The sequence below is a fragment of the Cololabis saira genome, chromosome 18, assembly GCF_033807715.1.
Source record: "Cololabis saira isolate AMF1-May2022 chromosome 18, fColSai1.1, whole genome shotgun sequence".
Classification (NCBI taxonomy): Eukaryota; Metazoa; Chordata; class Actinopteri; order Beloniformes; family Belonidae; genus Cololabis; species Cololabis saira.
Window position 1 is genome coordinate 33442593 of NC_084604.1, and position 24846 is coordinate 33467438.

At 37.5% G+C, this 24846-nt stretch overlaps 1 protein-coding gene across 2 annotated transcripts in view; it reads right to left on the reverse strand.

Annotated features, from left to right (window-relative positions):
* atad2b (ATPase family AAA domain containing 2B) overlaps positions 1-24846 on the reverse strand; it is a 113776-nt gene that overhangs the window by 75035 nt on the left and 13895 nt on the right. For both annotated transcript variants that reach the window (XM_061707243.1, XM_061707241.1), the window contains exons 6-20: positions 24676-24811; positions 24247-24390; positions 24084-24159; positions 23827-23928; positions 22793-22904; positions 22478-22593; positions 22060-22234; positions 21800-21888; positions 20223-20382; positions 19172-19262; positions 18655-18966; positions 17475-17625; positions 16323-16509; positions 13778-13963; positions 2899-3034 (exon numbers count right to left, since the gene is read on the reverse strand). In XM_061707243.1, coding sequence (XP_061563227.1) covers positions 2899-3034; positions 13778-13963; positions 16323-16509; positions 17475-17625; positions 18655-18966; positions 19172-19262; positions 20223-20382; positions 21800-21888; positions 22060-22234; positions 22478-22593; positions 22793-22904; positions 23827-23928; positions 24084-24159; positions 24247-24390; positions 24676-24811 — 2173 coding nt within the window. The remainder of the gene's footprint in view (positions 1-2898; positions 3035-13777; positions 13964-16322; positions 16510-17474; positions 17626-18654; positions 18967-19171; positions 19263-20222; positions 20383-21799; positions 21889-22059; positions 22235-22477; positions 22594-22792; positions 22905-23826; positions 23929-24083; positions 24160-24246; positions 24391-24675; positions 24812-24846) is intronic.

Here is a 24846-nt window from a genome sequence, read left to right on the forward strand (position 1 = left end):
CATTGTATTAATTGCACAGTGTATTTTAATTTAATTGTTATGCAGGACAGGGATATTTGTTTTATTTTATTCAAGAAGCATTTTTATTCTATATATGCAGGCAGTTTATTTTTATTTCATTTGTTTTATACATTTTGATATTGTGCACACCGAGGCTTTGTATTAAAACTGACTGTTTTTTTAAGGGTTTGCCTCAGAAAAAAATTAAGCTAACAGAGATGCTATGCTATAATGCTTTGGGGGAAACCCCAATTATGGCACAGAAAAAATAACGATATAAATCGGTTATCGCCATTCAGCTAGAAAATATCGAGATATGACTTTTGGTCCGTATCGCCCAGCCTTACAAGACAGATTAAATAAAATGTGTTTTTCATTAAAAACCAAAACAGAACAGTCTCATCTCAGTTAAAGAGACTATATAAAAGATATAAACGATGCACTAGCACCAAGTTTGAAAATAGGTAACCAAAAAGAAAATCCCATCACAAACCTGGTTCTTAACCTCTCCCCGACGGGTACCCCAAGTAGCTGGGGTAGGTGACACAACATTGAAGAAGTGTTTTAAAATCACACACAGCATAATACAATGCACAGATGCAGCCCACGGGGAGGGGGAGGGGTCTCAGCCAAGTGAACTCATTGTAGGAAAAAGACAAGAATCTGGTGTATCACAGAAAACGGGACTACAAACAAAAGGCTGTTTTCACATGGAAGCAACAGTGCAAGGATGCCCACTCTGTGACAAAAACTCACTGAGCCTGAAGTCGAAGAGCTGCAAAAAAAGAACAACTTCACTGTCCACTCTTTCTGCTCAACTCTGAATTCAGTCGTACCTTTGAGGTTTCTGATCGTACATCATATTCACGTGGGAAAAATATCACGTGATTAACTTTATCGCAAATATCTGACAAATCATGTGTCTTGCATCATTTCTGTCACCAGTAGAAAGCTACAAAAGCCTGACTACTGTACCAAGAACTATCTTGAGCAAACATTCTTCAACAGTTCTTCATTCTGATTGGATAATGCCTGAAGTACATGGATTTCCCCCCAAAAAAGGTGCCATTCACTCAGGTCCATCACATGGTTCACCCACAGCTCAGCACGTCAACTGGCACAAACAACCCCCTAACCGTCATATTTGAAAGGAATTAATACATACACTGTACATACAGAGGGGATGTTATCCAAAGAGATATGGTCTCCAGGTGAGTAGCAGTAGTTTGTCGGATGAAGAATTATTTTTTCATTGCAGTTTTCCATCTTTATTTCATGCGGCGTGGTAGAAGGATGCTTAATTTTACACTTCTGCTGTAATCTCATGTATGTTACCTTGACTTTGATACCATATTGTTTTTGAGAGGCATCTCAAAAACAAGCCTCACTAATGAGATAACCATCATTTACCACTGCAAAGAGCAAATATCTATCACGTGTGTGTGTGTGTATATATATATTAGGGCTGGGCGATATGGACCAAAAGTCATATCTCAATATTTTCTAGCTGAATGACGATACTCGATATATATCGATATTTTTTCTGTGCCATAATTGGGGTTTCCCCCAAAGCATTATAGCATAGCATCTCTGTTAGCTTCATTTTTTTCTGAGGCAAACCCTTAAAAAAAAACAGTCAGTTTTAATACAATGTCGTGCCAAATGTCACACAGGTACCTTTATTAACAGAGGTCTGCACAATATCAAAATGTATAAAACAAATGAAATAAAAATAAACTGCCTGCATATATAGAATAAAAATGCTTCTTGAATAAAATAAAACAAATATCCCTTTCCTGCATAACAATTAAATTAAAATACACTGTGCAATTAATATAATGTAGACAGTAACAGGCAGACTTTTCCATTGAGGTTGACAGTTGTGCAAATAACAAAACATTTGTGCAAATCTCAAATAAAACATTCAAGTCAATTTGTCAACAAAATAAGCTATATCAAAATCATTAAAAAAAAAAAAAAAAAATGTAAAATCGATATAAACGATATTGTCTCGTACCATATCGCGTTTGAAAATATATCGATATATATTAAAATCTCGATATATCGCCCAGCCCTAATATAGAAAAAATACACACACAGCAGAGTTTGCCCAAGATATGTACTGACAATCTTTGAGAGACCTTACAGCACCTAAGACAACTTTACAAGCAGAAATCCTGATTCTCATTATGGCTAATAGCAGCTGGCTCACCAGAAACCAGTTCTGCTCTATGGTTTTCTGGTGGCCTCTCTGCAGAAAGCGATATTCATCTTTAGTAAGGTAGGAGCCCCTGAAGGCCACAGAGCAAGTAAAGCGTGGGACCCCCGTCTTGCATCAGTAGGAAATAGGCAGATGAAAGCTGGGCACCATTTCCTTTTGAACGCTTAGGTGGAGCATTCCCTTACACTGAACTGGAATGCAGAGCTGCAGGAGCAATAGGGCAACAGCAGGAGATAGTGAGAGAGGTGTATGTGACTGATGGCTGGATGGATGGGTGGGTTGGGCTTATTTTAATGGAGGTAAAAGATAGAGATGTCTACAGGATGCAACACTTGCATGCAACCATCTTATACTTGTGTGTGCTCTACCCCAACCATCATGAATAACAATTTGCTGAAGGTGAAACTGGTCCACTGTAAACATGCCAAACATTTTAACACTAGTTCAGAATTCAGGGTGATAACAAGAGGATTCCCCTAAGAATACCTATGAAATAACATTTCCTCTACTACTACACTGACCAAAGTTACACAAGTCTGTGGGAGAGACTGAAACAGGATCAAGGTGGAAAAAAAGTCCATGCAGCCAACACTGCCCTCTAGGACTGACAGCAGAGATGACTCACAACTGTCTCATCCTCTGTGGGTACGAGCAAATGGAAAGAAAAGAGCAAGCACCTGTATTCCTGGGGCGGGGTGGAGGTCTGGCTGCCTGAACCAGCAACAGGTCAGAGAAGAAGTTCCGCTTCTCCTCTTCTCCCGGAGGGCACAGTGTCAACACCTCACCGTAGGTCCTTTGAAATATACTCCTTATCTGTAAGGAACAAAAATAAAAACCACCATTAAGATGGGATTGATCTCATTACACATTTAAAAACAAGACAGTAAATTTGGTCATTTTCAGTTTACTCTAATTAATGCTTTAACATATATTAATCTCAGAAAATGCACAGATCTTAAAAAACAAAAAAAAAAACATGTCGGGCCCTTCGTCATCATCTGATATTAAGCTAAAGCACAACTGTGCACATCAGACACCCAGCACTGTATTTAATGATGGAATGATCTCGTTCTTAATTGCGGACAAACTATGGTTCATCTTACAGTTGTAATAAAATATCCACATGGTAATCATATTCAGGAAAAGCAAAATAATAAATATGGAGCGTTTAAGACCCTTTTTAATAAGATGAGTATCTAAACCAGAGCTGGATTCGACTGGATTCAGAACAAAACTTTAAATGTGAAGGACTTCCAATTTACTTTATTATGATCTTCATTGACATTAATATACAGTATAATCAACGTAATATAGCTTGTAATAATGCTAGACTCAACTGATAAACGCACTGGCAGCTGGAAGGCAGAACTAGAAAACTACAGGGGTTGTTGACAGGACAAATGAAAGGTTTAAAGTTGGAGAGTAGACACAACCAGAGTGCAGAGTTCTGATTGCCTGTGGATATTTATTTATATATTTAGTTAAATGCATTTCCTCTCTCAAAACAAGTGCAGTGCCCTCTGCCGAGTGCTGAATACATCTACTTAAACTACAAAAAAAATAAATCACAAACAATATTTTCTTGGAAGGCTACTAATGTGTTCATCTTGTTTATTTTAAATTAGGAATTCCTTTCAGGTCAAAAGAGTTCAATTAGACCATCAAGTTGTTAAGTTCAATATAATTAAAACCTCCAAAGTTTTCAGTTGAACCTGATATTACCAATGTTATTTAATATCAGTGAAAGGTTTGTTAAAATGGGATTTATTCACCTCGGTATTTAACATGATTTTTCATAGTCAAGTTATGTGGATATAACAGCAAATTTAGAGCTTTAATCTAGAGCTTTACATGAACATTTCAAAATGTTTCCAGTTTATTTTTCAACTTAAAGCTTTTTTTTCCTGGTAATTGGAAATATTATTAACTTTTAAATAGGGCTGTCAAACGATTAATTTTTTTAATCGCGATTAATCGCAGAATTTCAAAAGTTAATCGCGATTAATCGCATTTTGAATTGCATGTTTAAAATTCTGTTATTTCGCATTTCAAGGCAGTTTTAAGCCCATAATGTAAATCATTTCTTACCATTGTGTCTTAATTGGGAATTAAATGAACACAAAGAAAGAATTTCCTTTTTGACCTTTTGTATTTTCTTTCAAAAAAGTGCCATGTAGACCAACTTAAAACACTGTCTACTTCAAATACAGTTTTTCAAATTAAACAAAGTGCCATATAGACAGGGCTGCACATAATTATTTTGGTCTGGTGCTCAGAGGAGCCCCTGGATATGTGACTTGGGCCTCCAAAAACGCAGTGACCCGTCTCGCCGGATCGATAAAAGAGGGATGCAGGAATAAGTTATAGGCAAAACGATATTTATTCACTTATAAAGATGAATGGCTCAATATGGTCCTTTACAAAGTTAATTTATTTCAATAATTCAACTAGAATATGGTGTAACAGTTAATTTATTTCAATAATTCAACTAGAAAATGGTGTAAAAGTTAATTAATTTCAATAATTCAACTAGAATATGGTGTAAAAGTTAATTTATTTCAATAATTCAACTTAAAAGGTGAAACTAATATATTACCTAGTCTTATTACATTCAAAGCAAGATATGTTAAACCTTTATTTGTTATAATTTTGATGATGGAATTGTTTATTGATTTCATAAAATATTCTCTAATTTATTTTTTATTTGGTGTTTTCATAAACTTTGAGCCATAATCAGAGCAGCGTCTTGCAGGTAACTGCTGCACGCAGTGACGGACGCTGACTGATTTATGGTTCCGCGTTGCACCAACGCAGAGCTTACGGGGAGGATACGCGGGAGCGCGAACGTACGGTGCCCGTCGCCGCGTAACATCATGCAGCCACTTCTCGGCGAACACACGTTTTCTGTTTCTATCCACGGGTAGTGGTTCAGTTTGGCGTCTCTTTGTAGTTGGTGGTGGTGGAAGTTTACTTTAGGAAACAGCTAACATGGCGCTACCATGGATGTATTATAGAACGGGCGCTACACGTTTTATATAATACATCCATGGCGCTACAGAGGAGTCTTCTTCTTCTTGAGGTTTATTGGCGGTTGGCATCCAGTTTTTTCCGGTGCATTACCGCCCTCTTCTGGATCATTACAGAAGAGTCGACTACGGGTGAGTAGAAGGGACAAAAAGGTTTGCGATTAAAATGCGATTAAAAAAAAATAACGCATTATGGATTGCATTAATCTAATCGCGATTAACGCGTTAACGCTGACAGCCCTACTTTTAAACTATTCATGGCCATTTCATTTCAACTTTCTCGTCATCATCCAAGACAGTGAAGTATTAGGAATCGGCCTTAAAAGGGCTAAACAAGTCATCTTAATCTGGATTGCATTTATACGAGAGGCTGCTGAGGACTTAACCAATCCAGTTAATTCTGTGATGGGGATCAAGCCCACTCCCAAGTGGGAACCATATGCAGTTGACTTGGCCCCAAATTTCCTCTACAGCCCTCCCTCATCGTAGTTCATATCCATAATCCACTGCATCGTTTGTGGGATGTTTGTTCTGTCTGCTTTGCCTCCCTCTTCTTCCTTTTTTTGGGGGGGGGATACCCATCCTCAGATACCCTCAGGTAAGAAATAAAGAGCCATAGTAAAAAATGAGCAAAGAGCAATGAGATAGCGTTTAAGTGTGTGCAGCACGTGGCAGTTAAACATGTTCATCACGATAAAAGGCTGATGCACTGCTGACAGAGAGAGGGAGCAGAGATTGGCTGACAGCTGAATGTCATTCTAAGGTGAAGGAAAAGGGGGGGGGCAAGTAAAATTTGCAAAGAAGATGGGAGATTTTCCACAAAACTGGACGGATGTTGTCCAACCGTGATGAACTCTTAATTGTAGGAATTTCCTTCAAAAGAAATGAAATATGTCTGGCACTGCACCATTACCGTATCTGCATCAATTTTCATGAGAAAATTATCTGAGGCAAGTATAAAATGAGCTGGCTGGAGAGAAGTTGAAAAGCTTCCCTGAGTCACCACTAAACAAAGATTTCCTCACAAGTAAGAGGTCTTGTAGAAAGGTGTGTGTAAAACTTTGCAGCAAGGTTTCATTACTTGAGCCCTTTACATATACACAGACAGACCAATTTTATTGGTACCCTTTCATTAAAGAAGGGAAACATCACAATGGCTACTTGAAGCAAAGAAAAAAGTAATGAATAATAATTTACTAAACAACCTACTAATGAAAATCAGACTGCTTGTGAATTATCTTTCCAAAAAATTGTTTAAAAAATAAACAAACCACAAAAACCACAAAAACCACCACCACCAAATGAGACTAACAAATTAGCTGGTATCCTCAGGGTTGATAGAAGACCCTTCAGAATAGTCCAATGTTTAGTTTTTAACAATTCTTGGTGTATTTTTCTGTGTGTTTGGGGTCATTATCCTGTTGGAGGATGCATGATTTGGAACTGATACCAGGCAAGCAGATTTCACTCCACAATGCCTTGATCGTTTTGAGATTTCACAGTTCCTGGTAGGGCTGGGCGATATATCGAGATTTTAATATATATCGATATATTTTCAAACGCAATATTGTATGAGACAATATCGTTTATATCGATTTTTTTTAATGATTTTGATATAGCTTATTTTGTGACAAATTGACTTGAATGTTTTGAGATTTGCACAAATGTTTTGTTACTTGAACAACTGTCAACCTCAGTGGAAAAGTCTGCCTGTTACTGTCTACATTGTATTAATTGCACAGTGTATTTTCATTTAATTGTTATGCAGGAAAGGGATATTTGTTTTATTTTATTCAAGAAGCATTTTTATTCTATATATGCAGGCAGTTTATATTTATTTCATTTGTTTTATACATTTTGATATTGTGCAGACCTCTGTTAATAAAAGGTACCAGTGTGACATTTGGCACGAGGCTTTGTATTAAAACTGACTGTTTTTTTAAGGGTTTGCCTCAGAAAAAAATGAAGCTAACAGAGATGCTATGCTATAATGCTTTGGGGGAAACCCCAATTATTGCACAGAAAAAATATCGATATATATCGAGTATCGCCATTCAGCTAGAAAATATCGAGATATGACTTTTGGTCCATATCACCCAGCCCTAGTTCCTGGCCAGATTCAAGACGCCCTGTACCAGATGCCGCAAAGCAGCCCCAGAATATAACCAAGCCTCCTCTGTGTTTCAAAGTAGCTACAGCCTTCTTTGAATGCTCCAATTGTTCATCTATGATATAACAAAATACATCTCCAGTTTTGTCTCATCTGTTCAAAGAACATTCCCCCACATGCTGTGTGGCTTGTTAATTCTAGTCTGGCTTCTTTATGATTTGCTTTCAACAGTGGAGTCCTCCTTTGTCATGCACTTAAGCTCAAACAGTGTCAGATCGTGTGACCTGACACTGATGAGCCTTGACCTTGGAGTCCACCCTGAATCTCTTTGGAAGTTTTTCTGGACTCTTTGTTTCCCATTTACATTATGCTTCTCTTTAATGTGTCATCAGTTTCCCTCTTACAGCCTCATTAATGTGCGGTTGGTAGGGCTGGGCGGTATGGACTAAAAAAACGTATCACGATAATTTCTGGCATTTATCCCGATAACGATAAAAATGACGATAAAAAAAAAATACCAATTCAACTCCACCTTTTTAACTATAAATCTATCACCACATTCAGTCTTTGGAGCCCCCAAAACACTGCTTTAAAAGAATACTAAATGCTACACCAATTAAATTGAATTAATAAAAACCGATTAAATGAGTCCACCTGTACTGCAAAACTGGGAATCTTTCTTTCTTTGTTTCTTTCTTTCTCTCTCTTTCTTTCTTTCTTTCGTGCGTGGATTTAACGCAGAACCATAAATCAGCTTTACACAAAAACGTCATCAACGGGAATTTATCGTTTTTACAGCGAGATGACAAATTCTTACCATGGGGAATTTTTTTGACGGTATATCGTGAACGGTAAAAGATCGCCCATTCCTAGTGGTTGGTAACATTCCCATGGATCATGGATCCTGAACTTCTGAATGAAATGTGCAGCTGTAGGAATGTCAGTCTCCCTTGCAGTCTTTCATGCTTGTCTGATCTCTGAGGAGATCAGACCTTCCTTTCTGACCTCCCGAGACAACATGGTGTTCAGTGTAGTGAACACCATGATACCAAAATACCAGTGACAACTTTTCACCCTTAAAATATTCTGACCACCAGACTGAAAAAACTAACTTCAGATAACACTTAAGTTTAACATGTCATTATGATCAAACTATTTTAAATCTGTGAGGGGTAGCAACCAATTTGATAAGGCCAGTTTCATTGTCACCGTTTGCTGTTGTGCCACCTTTTCCTGAAGAAAGGTTTTAACGCCGTTTACTTCATGACCATATGCATTATCTTGAAAAATAACCTCCTTTTAGCAAACCTACTTTTGACTGAAAGAAAAATTTTCACAAATTTCCCTCAAGTATTCAATCTAGATCTAATAACTGCCATCTTGCTTTGCCCTTCAGCTGATATGCAACACCATAATCAATTTAAAGGAAAGTTTTTGTTTTTCCTCTTCAAGCATTCATCTCTATATATTCAATTGCTACAGCAATTCTAAAAAGTCGAACATCATCACCTTGGCCGGTGCAGAATTGTGATTCCTCACTAAAAAAATGCTTTCATGCAATCATCTACAGTTTATACATTTTTATATTCAAGTCATTCTAACCTTGTTTTCTTATATTCAAGTCATTATGAAGGTTCACTTCATTGTGAAGTCCACCGTTTCTCATCATTTCTTTTCAGTTTTTTTTGTATTTTCTATTTTGAATACATGTTGCTTTGAGCCTTTGTGCCAAAATACCTCGACATCTTCCGCTATTTAGCTGTACATTTCCATTTTAAATAAAACCTACTGGTTAAATGTACTTGCTACAAAATGAAGACACAGCTAACTGGAAACATCCAACATCTTTTGCCACGCTCCATACTGAATTGCGCCCTTTCCATTTCTAAGTGACAGCTCCTTTGATAGGGTAATATTTCTTGTTGGCCGACAGGACTCAAAACATCAGTAAGGTCTGCAAGCCATTTATCCATCCAACCATTCCTCCCTCCCCAAATATCCAGATCCAGCCTGAGCAGAGAGGTCTGAACGTCTGTCGCCCCATGGCCATCTCCCCAAGCTCTTGCAGGGGAACGCAAATACTCTCTTAACAGGAGAATAATTTGTTCGCTTATACTCAATAAAGGCAAGTATTCTATAAAATTACACACTTAAACCATATTTTGTTCCCTCTACTTGTACCGAAAAAGATAGTATTAATGTTGTCAAAGTAAATTACATTATACACATTACTGATTAGAGGTGGGTGCAATTCATCGATGTGTCGATGCATCGCAATGCGTCACGTGACGATTTGGAATCGATTAATTTAAAAAAAAATGATTTTTTTTTATTTTTTAAGTTATCCTAACCAGATTCCAGACTGAATAAGCTGCTGAATCATTTCATTTTCAAGAATGCACATTTCTTATTGACTTTCACTTGAAATATGGCAGATATGTTTACACTAAATAAATTTGATGGAAGTACATATCTTGTTTACTTGAATTAATGAACTCATTAAATCCAGGGCTTGACCTTTTTCAGTGTTTTCCGCCAATAGAGGAGGCTCTCATGCAAGTGCAGCTTTCCCTGGTCAAAGTTAAGTAAGTCAAAGAGCAAATGTTTACATAGTCATAAAATAAATTATTTTGTGTCTTTGAAAAATACATGTCAAATGTTCAAAAAACCTTGTTATTTACTTAATGAGTGTTGTTGGAGGAACTGAGTTAATTGAATGGCTATTTATTTACAAATGTAGCCACAGATGAAGACAAAATCAATCTTGTATGGAAAAAAGCATTAAAAATCACAATCGAAGTATCATGGCACCAATAATCGAATCGACAATCGTTATAATCGAAGAATCGAAGAATCAAAGCTCCAATAATCGAAATCGAATCGTGAGGTACCCTTGTTTGCACACCCCTATTACTGATGTAGTTTCTGTGAACTTCTGATGCCTCAAACACACTTGTGCAAATAAGCATCACAGCACTAAATACACAAGCAACAGGACCATATCTTGATCCAACTGCATCGCTCTTACAGTCACACAGGGGTTTTTATTTTCATTGGTCTTGCATGGGAAAGAAAATCAATCTAAGCAGAATGAGCAGCTGCTCAGGGAGGAAGGAAAGCCATGGAGCTGGACTGAAGCCTGTGGTGTCAGTTTGACTGCGCAAAGCTACTGCCTCTTCCCTGCCGAGGGTTGGAGCTGAGGCAGCAACTGTCACGAGTCTCTGTGCCTCAAAGAGAAACAAGACTACAAAGTGGCCAGATCGCATCAATTGTACCATACCCATGCCTAAACATTTTCTATAAAATTACCAGTTCTAATAATTGAATAAAAGATACATTTTTTTTAATGTTTTAAGCCACCACCTGGATATTATAAAAAACAAAAACAAAAGAAAACCCAGGCAGCGGCCTTCCATTAAAAAAAGAAAAAACAACAGCAGCCATTTAAGTCTTTAGAACCAAACTTTTGAATTGTTTTTCATTCAAGCTTTTCAAGTTATGAAACATCAGAATGATCAGATTGTTGGCCACAACACCCTCAATCATAGTCGGTCTTCCTGATTTTGAGTTCAAACACATTTCAAGGCAACCTCTTCTAATGTAAATTATACCCAGATATTTATTTCTGAACTTGGGCTTTGACATCATTGTAATCATCTTTACTGTAGTCATCTTAACTTTACATAAACATACTATTCATGTCACACCTCAAAGGCTTCCTATCACATTCAGAAAAACATCCCCGCGCTCATCTGGAGGTCTGCTGGACGTTCTAACTGAACCTTAATCTAACTTTAATCTACCGGTACCTCTTTCTGTATGTTATTGCAAACTTCAATTTCTCCATTGTGGGAGAAATAAAGATTTTCTTATCTTATTCTTGATACAGGAAAGTTAGCCAGTTATAGACCTACAATATAACACATCTTCCCTTTCACTTCTAAAATGACTAAATACATGAACAATAAAACAGTATGGCAACAGGAGTTGGCATGTATATTATGTTATGTATGTCTGTTATGTATGTCATATCCCACCAGACATGCAGTTAGTGGTAAATACTGTGTTCCAAAAGCAAAAACAAATTTCAAACAACAAACAGTGCTCTACAGAGCTATTGCTGAATGGAATTCTCTTCCAGGTTACATTTCTAAAACCCAGAGCAAGGTCAGTTTCAAAAAACAAGTGAAGAAATACATAGCTCACAAAAGGTAGTGTAAACATAAATTATTTATTTACGGTGTGTCTTGCTGTATCCGAGTGTGTTTTTTGACACTATATGTGTGATGATCCCCCACAAAATCACATGTCACTATATCTGATTGGATGTTAAGACTATGCTTTGCTGCTATTTGCTTGCTAAATGAATTGCTAAATTTGCTAATGGCTGGTACTTTTATAGACTGTACGTTGTCTATGTAAATCTTTTTGTGATGTTCGTTAAATTTGCTGATTTGTTAAATGTTGTTACTTTTATAGACTGTATGTTGTCTATGTAATTTTTTTTTTGTGATGTTTGTTAGTGTATTTCTGAACTGTATTCTTATTTTTTAATCATATTATTTTATTGTTTTATTGATCGGACCCCAGGAAGAGTAGTTGATGTAAACTACATCCGCTAATGGGGATCCTAATAAAATCAAATAAAATCAAATCAAATGTTAAGATTTTCATCCAGAAACCAGAAACAACACCATCAAAACTTGTCAAAAGCCTCAAAAACGCATCTGCGTCATGTTAGACTTTAGCTCTACATTTAATACAATCAATGACAACAACTTATTGCCAACTTTAAAATACATTTGGGCTAAATGTAACTGAATTCAGATCAGATGAAGTCATATTCATCAGTGACATTGTTCTTAAAAAAACAGAGTCTCCATCACACACCACAGATACTTTGTATGGTGCTGTTTTGTTAAAGAACCTAGCCCAGCATCAATTTCCATTACTAAATAGATTATCCTTAGCTATACATATCTCCAGGACACCAAATGACACTTAACTCAGTAATCAAACCTAGTAAACTACAAAGAGAAATTAATCAAATTTAAGAAAGAAAGTTGGAGCTAAATTAGTGAGGTTTAGAAATTGGTGGCAATAGTCTAGATGTCCATGTCCTCCTGAATAAAAAAAAATCCCAAAAGTCTATCTAAAAGACCCTGCCAAAATGGTAGACCAATATGTGCAAAAAATAAAAGGAAATAAAAACACACATTCTATAAGCATATCAACCCTCAAGTGTGTGGGCTGGGGTCAAGACGAGAAGCTCCTGAACAGAAACCCAATTAAACCCGTTCCTTCACATAACAGAAACTCCTGCTCTCTATTTTCCCTCAGTTTTTCCCCCTCAAATCTTGATTTCCACTCTTAACCCAATTCCTTGCAGCCCAACATGCAAAACAGTGATCAGTCTGTTTTAGCATTCAGAAAGATAACAGTACAGCATGGAGATGGGATGAAAGAAGCAGGGATTGGCATACCCTGGGGGGGGGGCAGTTGGATAAATAACACGTGTGATGAAACTAGATATAAATTCCGTGGGAGCAGAGATTGAATCTTGATTGAAACACCCCATCCTTGCTAGTATTTGCAGCACAGGAAAAAAAAAAACACAAGATTCATCCTCTAATACTTTATCTAAAAGCCATCTGGTTAACATCCTCACATAATAAATACTATTGCATGTCAGAAGCAATATGCAATTTAAAATGTACACAATGTACTAGGGCTGGGGATCAATTCAAGTGTCAAGAATCGATTCGATTCCAATTCTTAAGATTCAGAATCGATTATCAAGATTTGATTCGATCCGATTCCGATATTGATTTGGGTTAGTGTTATTAAAACAGTTTTTTGAGCTGTTGCATGAATTATATGACTGTAGTTATGCAAAATATTACTACTAGTATTATATTGAGATTAAACAGCAAGTATTGGCAGCTAATGATGCTGTAAGGACCAATCAGCTCCCAGAATGCTGATAGAACTGCTTTCAGAAACATCATGTGGGTCAGAATTACCAAACAGATCCAGATGAAATCGGTTTTATTTTTTCCAACATTCCGTTTTTATTTGTTCCATTTTCGGTTTATTTTGGTTTTTAATTTTTGAGCATTTGGTTTTTAGCATTTTTTGCAAATGTAACCCCCAAACAGTAAATAAAGTAATGAAATATAGCCAATTTATGCAATTATAACCTAACACTTTAATGTTTTCATACCTTTAAACATATTTAGAAAAATCGATCTTTAGACATATGAATCGATTTTTAGGAATTAATATGAGAATCGATTTAGAATTGGGAAATCGATTTTTTTCAACACAGGCCTACAATGTACAATGCGTGCAAACAAACGCCTCTGGGTTTATCTCAAAATGTCCAGTTTAGGAGTGTGTATGTAAACACTGAGCACTTACCTCATCTGACAGCTTTGAGTACTGAGTTTCAGCAGTAGCAAGAATGAGGACAGGACTGAAGGAGGGAACATCCTGCAGCAGGCTGTGGAAGGTGCTCTTCACAGTATCAGTCACCGTCTCCCACCAGTCTGAAATGTGGGGCATGTAAACCACGCTGGGCATGCTTCGGCGAGCCTCACGGAAAACCTACAGAAAGTCAAGGTTTCAGTGTTGCTTCCATCTGAATTACATATTCAAGAAGTACTGCAATACAGGCTGTTGTGATTATTTATATATTTAAGAAAGTATCACTCAGCTCTTTCAGCCTCCCCTCCCACCTATCAGCAGAAACCACCCACAGCAACTTTGAACTCCCATCCCAGTGATCTCTGGCAACAACTGCACGTCACTTGACAGTGCTATGACGAAAGACATGACTACGGTTGTTTTTCAGTTTGCTCAGTTCATGTTCACAAGTATCCTTTTCACTCTAGCCCAAACACCGGACCACAAGTCTTGCAACAATAGTCAGTACCATCATTAGTCAACATCAGTGTTGGCAGTGTCATGTTTCCATGACAACCTTGATTTCAACCACAGGAATGGCTAGTTTCAAAAGTAAACTGAGAGAAGCTGTGTTTCGACATAATATTCTGTTACAATAGTCTATTAGAAAACTACGTTAAAGGAATCCATTCATGTTAATTTTTCAATGTTCATATTATTATTATTAGTATTTGTTCATATGCACTGAGAAATGTATGTTAATTTTTTCAGGTTAATTGATCTATGTTATTCTTTGTACAAATGCTGTATTGTTGATTAATTGTATGATTTAATGTGGACCCCAGGAAGAATAGTCTTCATATTTATGCGGACTAATGGGGATCCAATAAATGATAAATAAATAATAAATGAAGCAAAGAGGCGAAAAGCATAGCCACACAGCAATTGTGTTATTTTGTTGGTGAAACTCTAGGCAAACTATACAATTTGAAAATGAAGCTTTTTTTCCCCCTTTCTCTCTTTCTTTCTTTCTTTCACTTGCACATGTATGTGCTCTTCGTTTACCTGTCTCTTAATTTACTTATTCATTTTATGCATACGTACTGCGCAGCGCTTACCGTTGGTTGGGGTGGGGTTTTTTTTTTGTTTTATTTCTACATTTTGTTGTGTCTCGTTTTGTTCTGTTCTAATGTTTGTACCCATAAAATTGAAAAACCAATAAAAATAGTATTAAAACAAAATAAAAAGAAAATGAAGCTCAACTGCAGCTGGAAGTCATTTGTCTGTGACCATTAACTTTTACTTTCTTTTGTTCGGCTTGTTTATGTGTTCTCTCAAAACCAACAGAACTATTTAACTGTCTATGGAAGCATTTTTGGCATAAACATATGGATTCTGCCCATAGTTGGGTCAAATTGAGGTTGCAGAGCTTTCACATCACAAATGGACCACGTGTATGCCGACTGACGTGCCAAGACCACCTCATCAAAGTTGTCACAACACACAGTTCGCTATGTTCACACTAGGGCTGGGCGGTATGGACTAAAAACTTTATCACGATAATTTCTGGCATTTATCCTGATAACGATAAAAATGGCGATAAAAAAAATACCAATTCAACTCCAACTTTGTAACTATAAATCTATCACCACATTCAGCCTTTGGAGCCCCCAAATCACTGCTCTAAAAGATACTAAATGCTACTAAACTACATCAATTAAAATGAATTAATAAAAACCAATGAAATTAGTCCACCTGGACTGCAAAACTGGAATGACTCAGATCCGCCATGTTTGTTACACAAACACGTATCAACGGGAATTTATCCTATTTTCTTTCAGACTCATATCCATCCATCCTTCCTTCCTTCCTCTTTTCTCCATTCCTTCCATCCTTCCTTCTTTTCTCCCTTCCCTCCATCCATCCTTCTTTTCTCCCTTCCCTCCATCCATCCTTCCTTCTTTTCTCCCTCCCTTCCCTCCATCCATCCTTCTTTTCTCCCTCCCCTCCAGCCATCCTTCTTTTCTCCCTTTCTCCCTTCCTCCCTCATCCTTCTTCTTTTCTCCCTTCCTCCCTCCCTTCACGTACGTTGTGCGTGGATTTAACACAGAACCATAAATCAGCTTCACACAAAAATGTCATCAACGGGAATTTATCGTTTTTACCGTGAGATGACAAATTCTTACCGTGGGGAATTTTTTTGACGGTATATCGTGAACGGTAAAATATCGCCCATTCCTAGTTCACACTGACCCTGGTGACATGTACTCAAGTACCTTTGGGATGACCTAAATAAAGCCGATGTGGAAACACCCTAAGATATCCTAGAACGTATTGACGGAAGAAGCAATGAAGAGAAAGAGAGACTGACCAAATTAAAGACCTAACATGAGTTGATCTCAGCAGGTGTCATAAAAGCGACTAAACCTTCACACCTTTAAGGTTAGTATTTCTATAGTTCCTTCGGTTTCACTTTAACTTGACCACCAATACCAAATGTCAACCAATGCAAAAGCCTAACTATTTTTTTTTGTAACCCATGTATTGTGATGCGCTTTACCTGAGCACAGGACTCTTCTGGAGTTTTGGCGCTGACGGAGTACAGAGTGGGCAAGTCCAGGCGGTACACTGGTAGCTTGTCCAGATGGTGGAGCAAGGCAGGAGCCAAGTGAGAGCTCTGTCCTGAGCCTGGGGCCCCTGCCAGCAGCAGACGAGGCCGATATGCTGTGGGCTGTTGAAGGGCAGATCTAGAAGAAAATTAAGTTCATATTCATATAGTTCATATTTTAAGTATGAACACAGACATTCAAGCGTGGTGACAGCTCAAGTTCTCTCGTTTTCTTTTTGGGTCATGATCACCTTCTGCAAAGTTGCTTTTGCCATTACAATAACCCAACATTTTTTCATTATTAAGTTCACATTTAATATGAACCCGGTAATGGGCCTTATTGTTACATTCTCAGGACCGGTTAATAAAGGCTGAAATCTGTCGTACATTCATTCGTTGCAAAGCATTTTCTGCCAGTGTATATTCCAATCTGAGAACAATGATCTACTTCCTCTTTTCAAAAACAATTTACTCAACAACCGCAATAAAAGCAACCCTACACAGTAACCCATTTGGAACAGGGGAAAAAAATAAATAAATACTCCACTCCCCACAATGAGATCAGATCTTTTTTCTTTTTTTTTTTTTTAAAGCAAGGCCATACCATATCAGGTTTCCTTTCAACAAAATATCTCTTTCCAGTTTTTCACAATTCAGAAACTGTAGCCAAAAGTAGATTTAAAGTAGAATTATTCTGGTCAGAATTCAAGCCTACAATTCTTACCTCTCAAAACCCAGCATATATTATATCTAGTTAGATATGAAATGTTTCTTTTTCAAAGAGGAAACTTACTTTTTGAGAGGAGAAGTGAATAACCTAAGGCTACTTTGGAAATATATCTTCCGCTGTAGAAATAATTATCAAAAAAACAAATCAGTCTGTAGGGCTAAATAATTAAAGACCTTAGTACTCATATGCTGTGTAATTCAAGTAATCCCCGGGCGCTAAGATATATTTATCTCTCTCTCCTGCTGATATACGTTCTCACGCTGTGATAATCTGAATGGAACAGGATGAACCTCTCGCAGAGGTTGCCTTGCAACTCTGAAGATATCCATTAACAAAAAAAAATTTCCAAAGTAATTGTGATTTTCAGGACTTACGAGGAGAAATGGAGGAACGTTCTGTGCATTGCAGAAGAGGAGAGCTGACTCTTTGGAGACGCACTAGGCTGAACTTCATAAATGGAGGCAGAGCCTTCCTCATTGTCATCATCGCTAAACACGTCCTCTTCAAGCAGATGATTGTCGACGCCTATCAGGGAACAAAAAAGGCTTGTATAATCATGATTATATGCAATACACTTCCCCATGTGTTATTTAGTACACTGGTGTTAAATGAATGTAAAAATGACTTTGTTATCTTTGAGCAAGAAGTCTTAACTTTCTGCAGAATATCAACTAACTTCTTCATAGGGCTGGGCGATATATCGAGATTTTAATATATATCGATATATTTTCAAACGCGATATGGTACGAGACAATATCGTTTATATCGATATTTTGAAGAAAAAAAAAAAATATGATTTTGATATAGCTTATTTTGTGACAAATTGACTTGAATGTTTTATTTGAGATTTGCACAAATGTTTTGTTATTTGCAAAACTGTCAACTTCAGTGGAAAAGTCTGCCTGTTACTGTCTACATTGTATTAATTGCACAGTGAATTTTCATTTAATTGTTATGCAGGAAAGGGATATTTGTTTTATTTTATTCAAGAAGCATTTTTATTCTATATATGCAGGCAGTTTATTTTTATTTCATTTGTTTTATACATTTTGATATTGTGCAGACTCCGTTAATAAATGTACCTGTGTGACATTTGGCACGAGGCTTTGTATTAAAACTGACTGTTTTTTTTAAGGGTTTGCCTCAGAAAAAAATGAAGCTAACAGAGATGCTATGCTATAATGCTTTGGGGGAAACCCCAAATATAGCACAGAAAAAATATCGATATATATCGAGTATCGCCATTCAGCTAGAAAATATCGAGATATGACTTTTGGTCCATATCGCCCAGCCCTAAGTTCAGTTATGGTAGTATTCACATGATGTTTATCAGAGCTCTATAGCACCATCTCTGAATTACTAGATGCATGATGGTGCCAGGTGGAGGTAAATTTGCTGTGGTCGCAAGGTTGAAAAAAGATGCTAAGATAGTAAAATACTACAAAACTGCAACAGACAAGTAATCCAACATGTAAGAGAGAAAAACAGTGTGAAGTAACAACTAACTGAAATGAAACAGAAAACCAACTGAATCTTTAGGTACTAAATCCTTACCTTGTGGGGTGTCCCTGTCAGTACATTGAGCATGGGGGAAGACTCTGAGCAGAGCTTTCAGCACCAAGGAGAAAGAGCAGGCCAACAAGGGCCTAAGGATAGGAGATATGGCTCGACCTGGGGGGGTCAGAGCCCTCTGGGAGGCCGGGACAATCGTCCTCATTGCTTTGCTAAAGTCGCCAGGCCCCAGGACGATGGAGGTGACATCCAGCTTCAGCTTGACGCTGCTGCCATAGATCTGTGGATACCGGCGGCGCAGCGCCATCAAGGCTGCCTCTGTGCAAAGTGCTTTTATGTCAGCACCACAGTAGCCTGGGAATTACATTTTAAAACAGAATAAATAACTAAAATGTTTCTCAAACTTGTTCAATTGTTCACCTTAGCTTCATTAAGATTGTTTTAAGCCCACACATTCCAAATTTTGTACTATGCAGTAGAGGTCTCATTAATCACCGGTCTTGTGAAATAAGGCTCAACACAACACACACCTTACACTCTATGCTTGCACCACTCTTACCGACACATTTTTCTGCAAGTTCATCTAGAAATGGCTCAGCCAACTTGGGATTCCAGTCCCTTGTGTGAATCTCCAAAATGTGCTTCCTGGCCTAAATGAGAATGAAAAAAAAAAAAATAAAAAAGGGAGTGAAGGCAGGAAGAAAAACAACAAAACAACAACCTAAAAAAAGAAACTTTAAATAAATATCACTATTAAAATAATTCATAAGGTTTTAAGTCAGCTCTCTGGTGAGCAGATGGCAACGACCTGATTAAGTTTTGATTATCAATATTCAAACTGTGCAAACAAACGATGCAGGGCAACCCATTAGGATGACTCCATGGGAGTCACCTACACAGAGTCATTCATCCCATTTGAAGTCACAACATTTACTCATATTTAACATTGTTTTATGCACAGCAGAAAAAGTACTCCTCTCCCCCCCTGTGCTAAAGAGTGTGAAAGATTAACTGAAATATTTTAACACTACACCCCTGTGCTGTATACTGTTATTTGGTGGTTACCAAGTGAGATAAATATTCCACAGACCACCAATTAAAAAGGTAAATCCACAAATGTAAGAAGTTTAATATGCAATCATTCCGAGTACACAATCAAATGTTATCATCATCTAAACAATGTTATAGTACCATGAAAATATCGTAGTAATTGTGATGGGAAAAAAGTGCTTCCCATACTTGATGAAAACAAAACGTCTGAGAACCTCAGGCCGACTTCAGGTGCAGACTACTACTCTGCCCAAACAAAGATCAGCGGTGGGAACACCAATGTTTTGTCTACTAGAATGTATCATCCTCTACGCTTCAAAATCAGTATGCTCCTCTTTTTCATTGTCATTCTGCATCGAGACGCCTGATGTATGATCTGACCCTTTTGCATGCAACTGTTTAATTAAAGCTACCAAAATCCAAATGATCTCTCAAAAATACTTGGATACTCAGTTCTCAGTTCAGAGATTCACCTAGTTGGAAAGAACGTGTTAAAGAGGTTTGTCAGGTTTTTTCCACAACAGCAATGACAACATTAGATTAGTAGTTATTAGACCCACTTTCTTGTCGGGCAGGCTGAACAGAAACTCCCGGTCAAAGCGTCCAGGCCTCCTGAGTGCCGGGTCGATAGAGTCAAGTCTGTTTGTAGCACCGATGACCACTATCTCCCCACGACTGTCCAAGCCGTCCATCAAAGCCAGCAGTGTAGAAACAATAGAACTAACCAAAGAGAAGGATATGGTATTATAAATGTTAAAGACATAGTATTTAATACTAGGCAGACTTATAAATACAGACATGTGAATTAGGGCTGTGCGATTAATCGATTTTAAATCTAAATCAAATTTATTAATCACAATCGATGTTAAAAAAAGGAAAATCGGAAAATCGATTTTCCTTTTTTGCAGCTGGCTGCATTACAGACAGAGCTCGTCTAGTCATCTTTGTTTGGTCAAGAAAATTGTAAAGGATGTCACTTTACTAAACTCAAGGAGGATTTACAGTATCTTTCAATTGCACTTCATTCCCAATAGGGCAATTTGTTTTCTATTTTTCTTTAAAAATAAATATAAAATATTTGAAACAATTCATTCCATTGTCTTTTGTAGTTTTACCAAAAAAATCGAAATCGAAAATCGGGTTTTCAGAGAAAAAAAAAAAAAAAAAAAAAAAAAAAAAAAAAAATCGGGATTTTATTTTTGTCCAAAATCGCCCAGCCCTAATGTGAATTATGACCAGGGTTGGCGATGCCTGATGAAATCATTTTAGAGCTGTGTGGAACATTTACATTCAGCTTGTCAGCCCCACCTATTTATTACACACAAAAACACACACACACACACGTTATGTTTTCTGCAAACCATCATTAAGTCCTATGAAATACTTACTGTCCCTTTCAGCCCTCACTGTTTTAAAAAGTAGAGGTACTTCCTCACCTACAGTTCATACTCATGCCATACCTCTGATTAGCATGCAAACAAGAATGTAGGTGTTACAATCAAATCTGCAATACTAAGAGTGTCAGGCGTGTAGTTCTAGCAACCCTATCTAACATTTTGTTGTTGCTGTTAAAGAAACAGTAGTAATTCAAAACTGAATGCATACAAAAAATGTCAAAGACAAAGTAAAAGTTATGACGTTAATGATAGACGAAGCATTTTGGTTTTTATAGGCATCAACTGTGTACATTTAAAAGGAAAAAAAAAAGAAAGAAAAGGAAAAAATGCATGCCCTTTGGTAGACTGAAGACTTAGTATGTTTTAATTCTCACTTTGATTTATATAAACATGCAACACAAATTCTACTACTGAAGCCGTCTGCAACCAAACAGATTAAAGCACAATGGGCTGTTAAAAAGTATCAATGGTAATATAAATATACGCAGGTTTTGTTTCTTTCAACATTACACAACTATAAGGCAACAGCTATGTTTTGACATGCTGATGTTTTTCTGTCTCCCTGGCAATAATTGTAAACCAATTGTACATCAGCTGTGTAATGTAAGATGTGAGAATAATAATAATAAAGAAAATTAAAAAAAAAAAAAAAAAAGTATCAATGGTATATTTAAAGTATGACCTATATGAAAAAAGCTTCATCATCTTAGGTATGACGTTTCCAATAACATTAGCCTTACCTGTGTATCTGGTCTTGCCTGCTGGAGCGAACCGGAGCCAAACCATCAATCTCATCAAAGAAAATAATAGATGGCCTCATCAGGTAAGCCTGATCAAAAGTATGAACAAAAGGAAAAAACAGTCAGCAGTCAACAACATCCAGCAGACGAGAGAAGCAATCTCTAACATTTTGTTTTTGCAAATACAACCATTTCGAATCGAGTGGCTAAAGCCATTGGTGTGTGCATGTTGTCCAAAAGTTTTTCTCCCGATGACTCACCTGATCAAAAAGCAGGCGTAGCTGCCGTTCTGATTCACCGACCCACTTACTGAGGCAGTCAGCTCCTTTCCTCATGAAGAAGGAAACCTTTCTATCTCCCTGACTGCACTCGTTGGCTAGCGCCCGTGCAACCAGGGTTTTTCCTGTCCCCGGGGGACCGTAGAACAAACACCCTCTAAAAGGGAACAGAAAAGAAAACGTGATGTTGGTTTATCGAATAAAAGCAAGGTCCACCAGTTCATTCACGTCTTAAAATAAAATTTCACAATGTGAATCACCAATAAACTGATGTCGCAGTACTTAAGGTCCTTCACTCATTTGTCCCAGTTTTTCCTTCTGTTCCGCCTTCTGTAATGACTTCAGTTACTGAATCAACAACTTGACATCAAGGCGGCACAAGTCAAAATCCTTTTCTCACCTGGGAGGTTGTATCTTGAATTTCTCAAAGACCTCAGGATAAAGCAGAGGGAACACAACCATCTCCTTCAGTGACTGAATGTGATTAGTGAGGCCACCCACGCTATCAAATCGTACCTACAAAAGGACATACAGAAACACTGTAAGTCACCTGAATATCAATGAAAAACAGTAAGCCAAGAAGACTCTTCCCAATTCGGTAATAAGTGTTAATCAAGAACTGTATTCAAAGACAGCTTCCTTTTAGCTGCGGCACGTACGCCTGAACAAGTCTTAAGATCTGAGCTGTGCTACTTTCAGCAGAAGTTCTACTCACCGAGTTGTCAAGGTTCATGGGGTCCACGTCAGCCAAGCTTGCACCCACTTTCCCTCTATCACGCAGGACACCACTAGCCAGGTCTTCCGCGGTCAGATTCAAGGGCAAACATCTGTTGAAATAAATACATCTGTAATAAATAATCATATCTGAGTGGTAAAAATACACACGTGTATATAATCCCTCTGACGTGCTTAATAATTTAAAGAGCAGAGGTGTCAAAAGTATTCACATTCATTACTCAGGTAGAAGTATAGATACTAGTGTTTAAAAATACTCCTCAAGTTTTTTACTCGAGTAAAAGTATAAAAGTACTGGTTTCAAAACTATTTAAGGTATAAAAGTAAAAGTAATGTAAGGGGGAATAAAGCCATTTAGGACAAAAGCCATTGAAAATGAATGCATCTTAGTATAATGCAAATATATTAAAGAACCATATACGTGTACTATTGAGCATTAACATGTGTTTCAGAGAGCAGGAGATATGATGACTAGTTGCCTATAAGTATTGTAATGGTGCAAAAAGTCAAACTTCAGAGGCATGTTATCATTTATCCTAACCTTTATTGGAATGTACATCCAAGTTTAGTTGCAGGAATCTGAGGGAACGGATGTAAGAACAAAACTGGACAAGAACATCCGAGCAACAACCACAACCAAATTCACTCTATCCGGATGGAGCAATTTAACTGGATAGTTTTTTATTTAAAGCCGAAATGAAATAGAGTAACGAGGCTGTTTTTAAAATGTAAGGAGTAAAAAAGTACAGATAATTGCGTGAAAATGTAAGGAGTAAAAGTAAAAAGTCGTCTGAAAAATAATTACTCCAGTGAAGTATAGATAACCAAAATTTCTACTTAAGTAAGGTAACAAAGTCTTTGTACTTCGTTACTTGACACCTCGGTTAAAGAGTAGCTGGACAGCAGGAAGTAGCTCTACAAGAAAAGAAATGATCACAGCTACTGTTTCTGTCTACAGCGGAACAGAAAGGAACAAAAAGAAAAGGTAGAGAAGAAAGCCGACAGCAGCCGCACCTGTTCCTGGCCCGGGTCATGCTCTTGCTTTTTCTTCGCTCAAACCTCTCTTCATCAGATGATGAGGTGGTGTCACTGCTATGAATGGCATGTTTCTTCACTCTGGATAAGGGTGGGAGAAATAACAGATTTAATACCGCAGGATCTCAATGTTAACACTGATTGGTTCTGCAGCCAGAATGACCAGTAGCTATTTGAAAATGTCATGCGTTCACATGTACATCTTCAGATCTGAGGTTTCTCAGATCTCTGCTCACCTTATATGGCTTCTTCTCGCTGGGGATCTGTGAGTGTCAAAAAGAGAGGGGTTGCTCTGTTTTCTGTTCACAGGCTCTGAAAAGGCAAACAAAGTCACTGGTTGTTATACACACACACAAAAAAACAACCTTTATATACAAAGTTTAGGAAGGCAGTAATTACCAATTGGTGGCGCCTCATATCTCTGCACAGTCTTGCGCTGCCTCAGGTTGTACGGTCTATCATTTTCCTCTCCTGCCTCTTCTGCTTCATCTCCTTCATCATCTTCGTCGTCCTCTGCATCCTCTTCTTCCTCACCATGAGATTCTGACAGTCCAAAGTAACATTTTTTATACTTCAGGGGGGAAGCTTAAAATTACAAAAAAGTAATTATGGAATCAATGTAAGCTTTTGAGCATATGTAAAATTAAGCAGGTATATGCCACTTCTTTTATTTTCTTCTTTTTTGAGCCAGTTGAATTTGGGAGATGTTATTTAGTTGGCTGTAATTTGTGCCACTAGATGTCACTAAACTGTTTGGGTTTTTTTTTTAAACATTGACAACTTCTAGGTCCACTGATGAGTGGATACAACATATCTGAGAAAATCCACCTTCTGTCCCTTCCTCCTCTTCTTCATCATCATCATCCTCTGCTTTGTTCATGACTTTGTGGTGTGCGGGCATGTTGAATGTGCTCCTACGCATGGATTTCCTCCGTTTCACCCGGGAATACATGTCCATGTTTTCCTGAAAGAAGAAAACCTTAAATCCAGCCATACCTT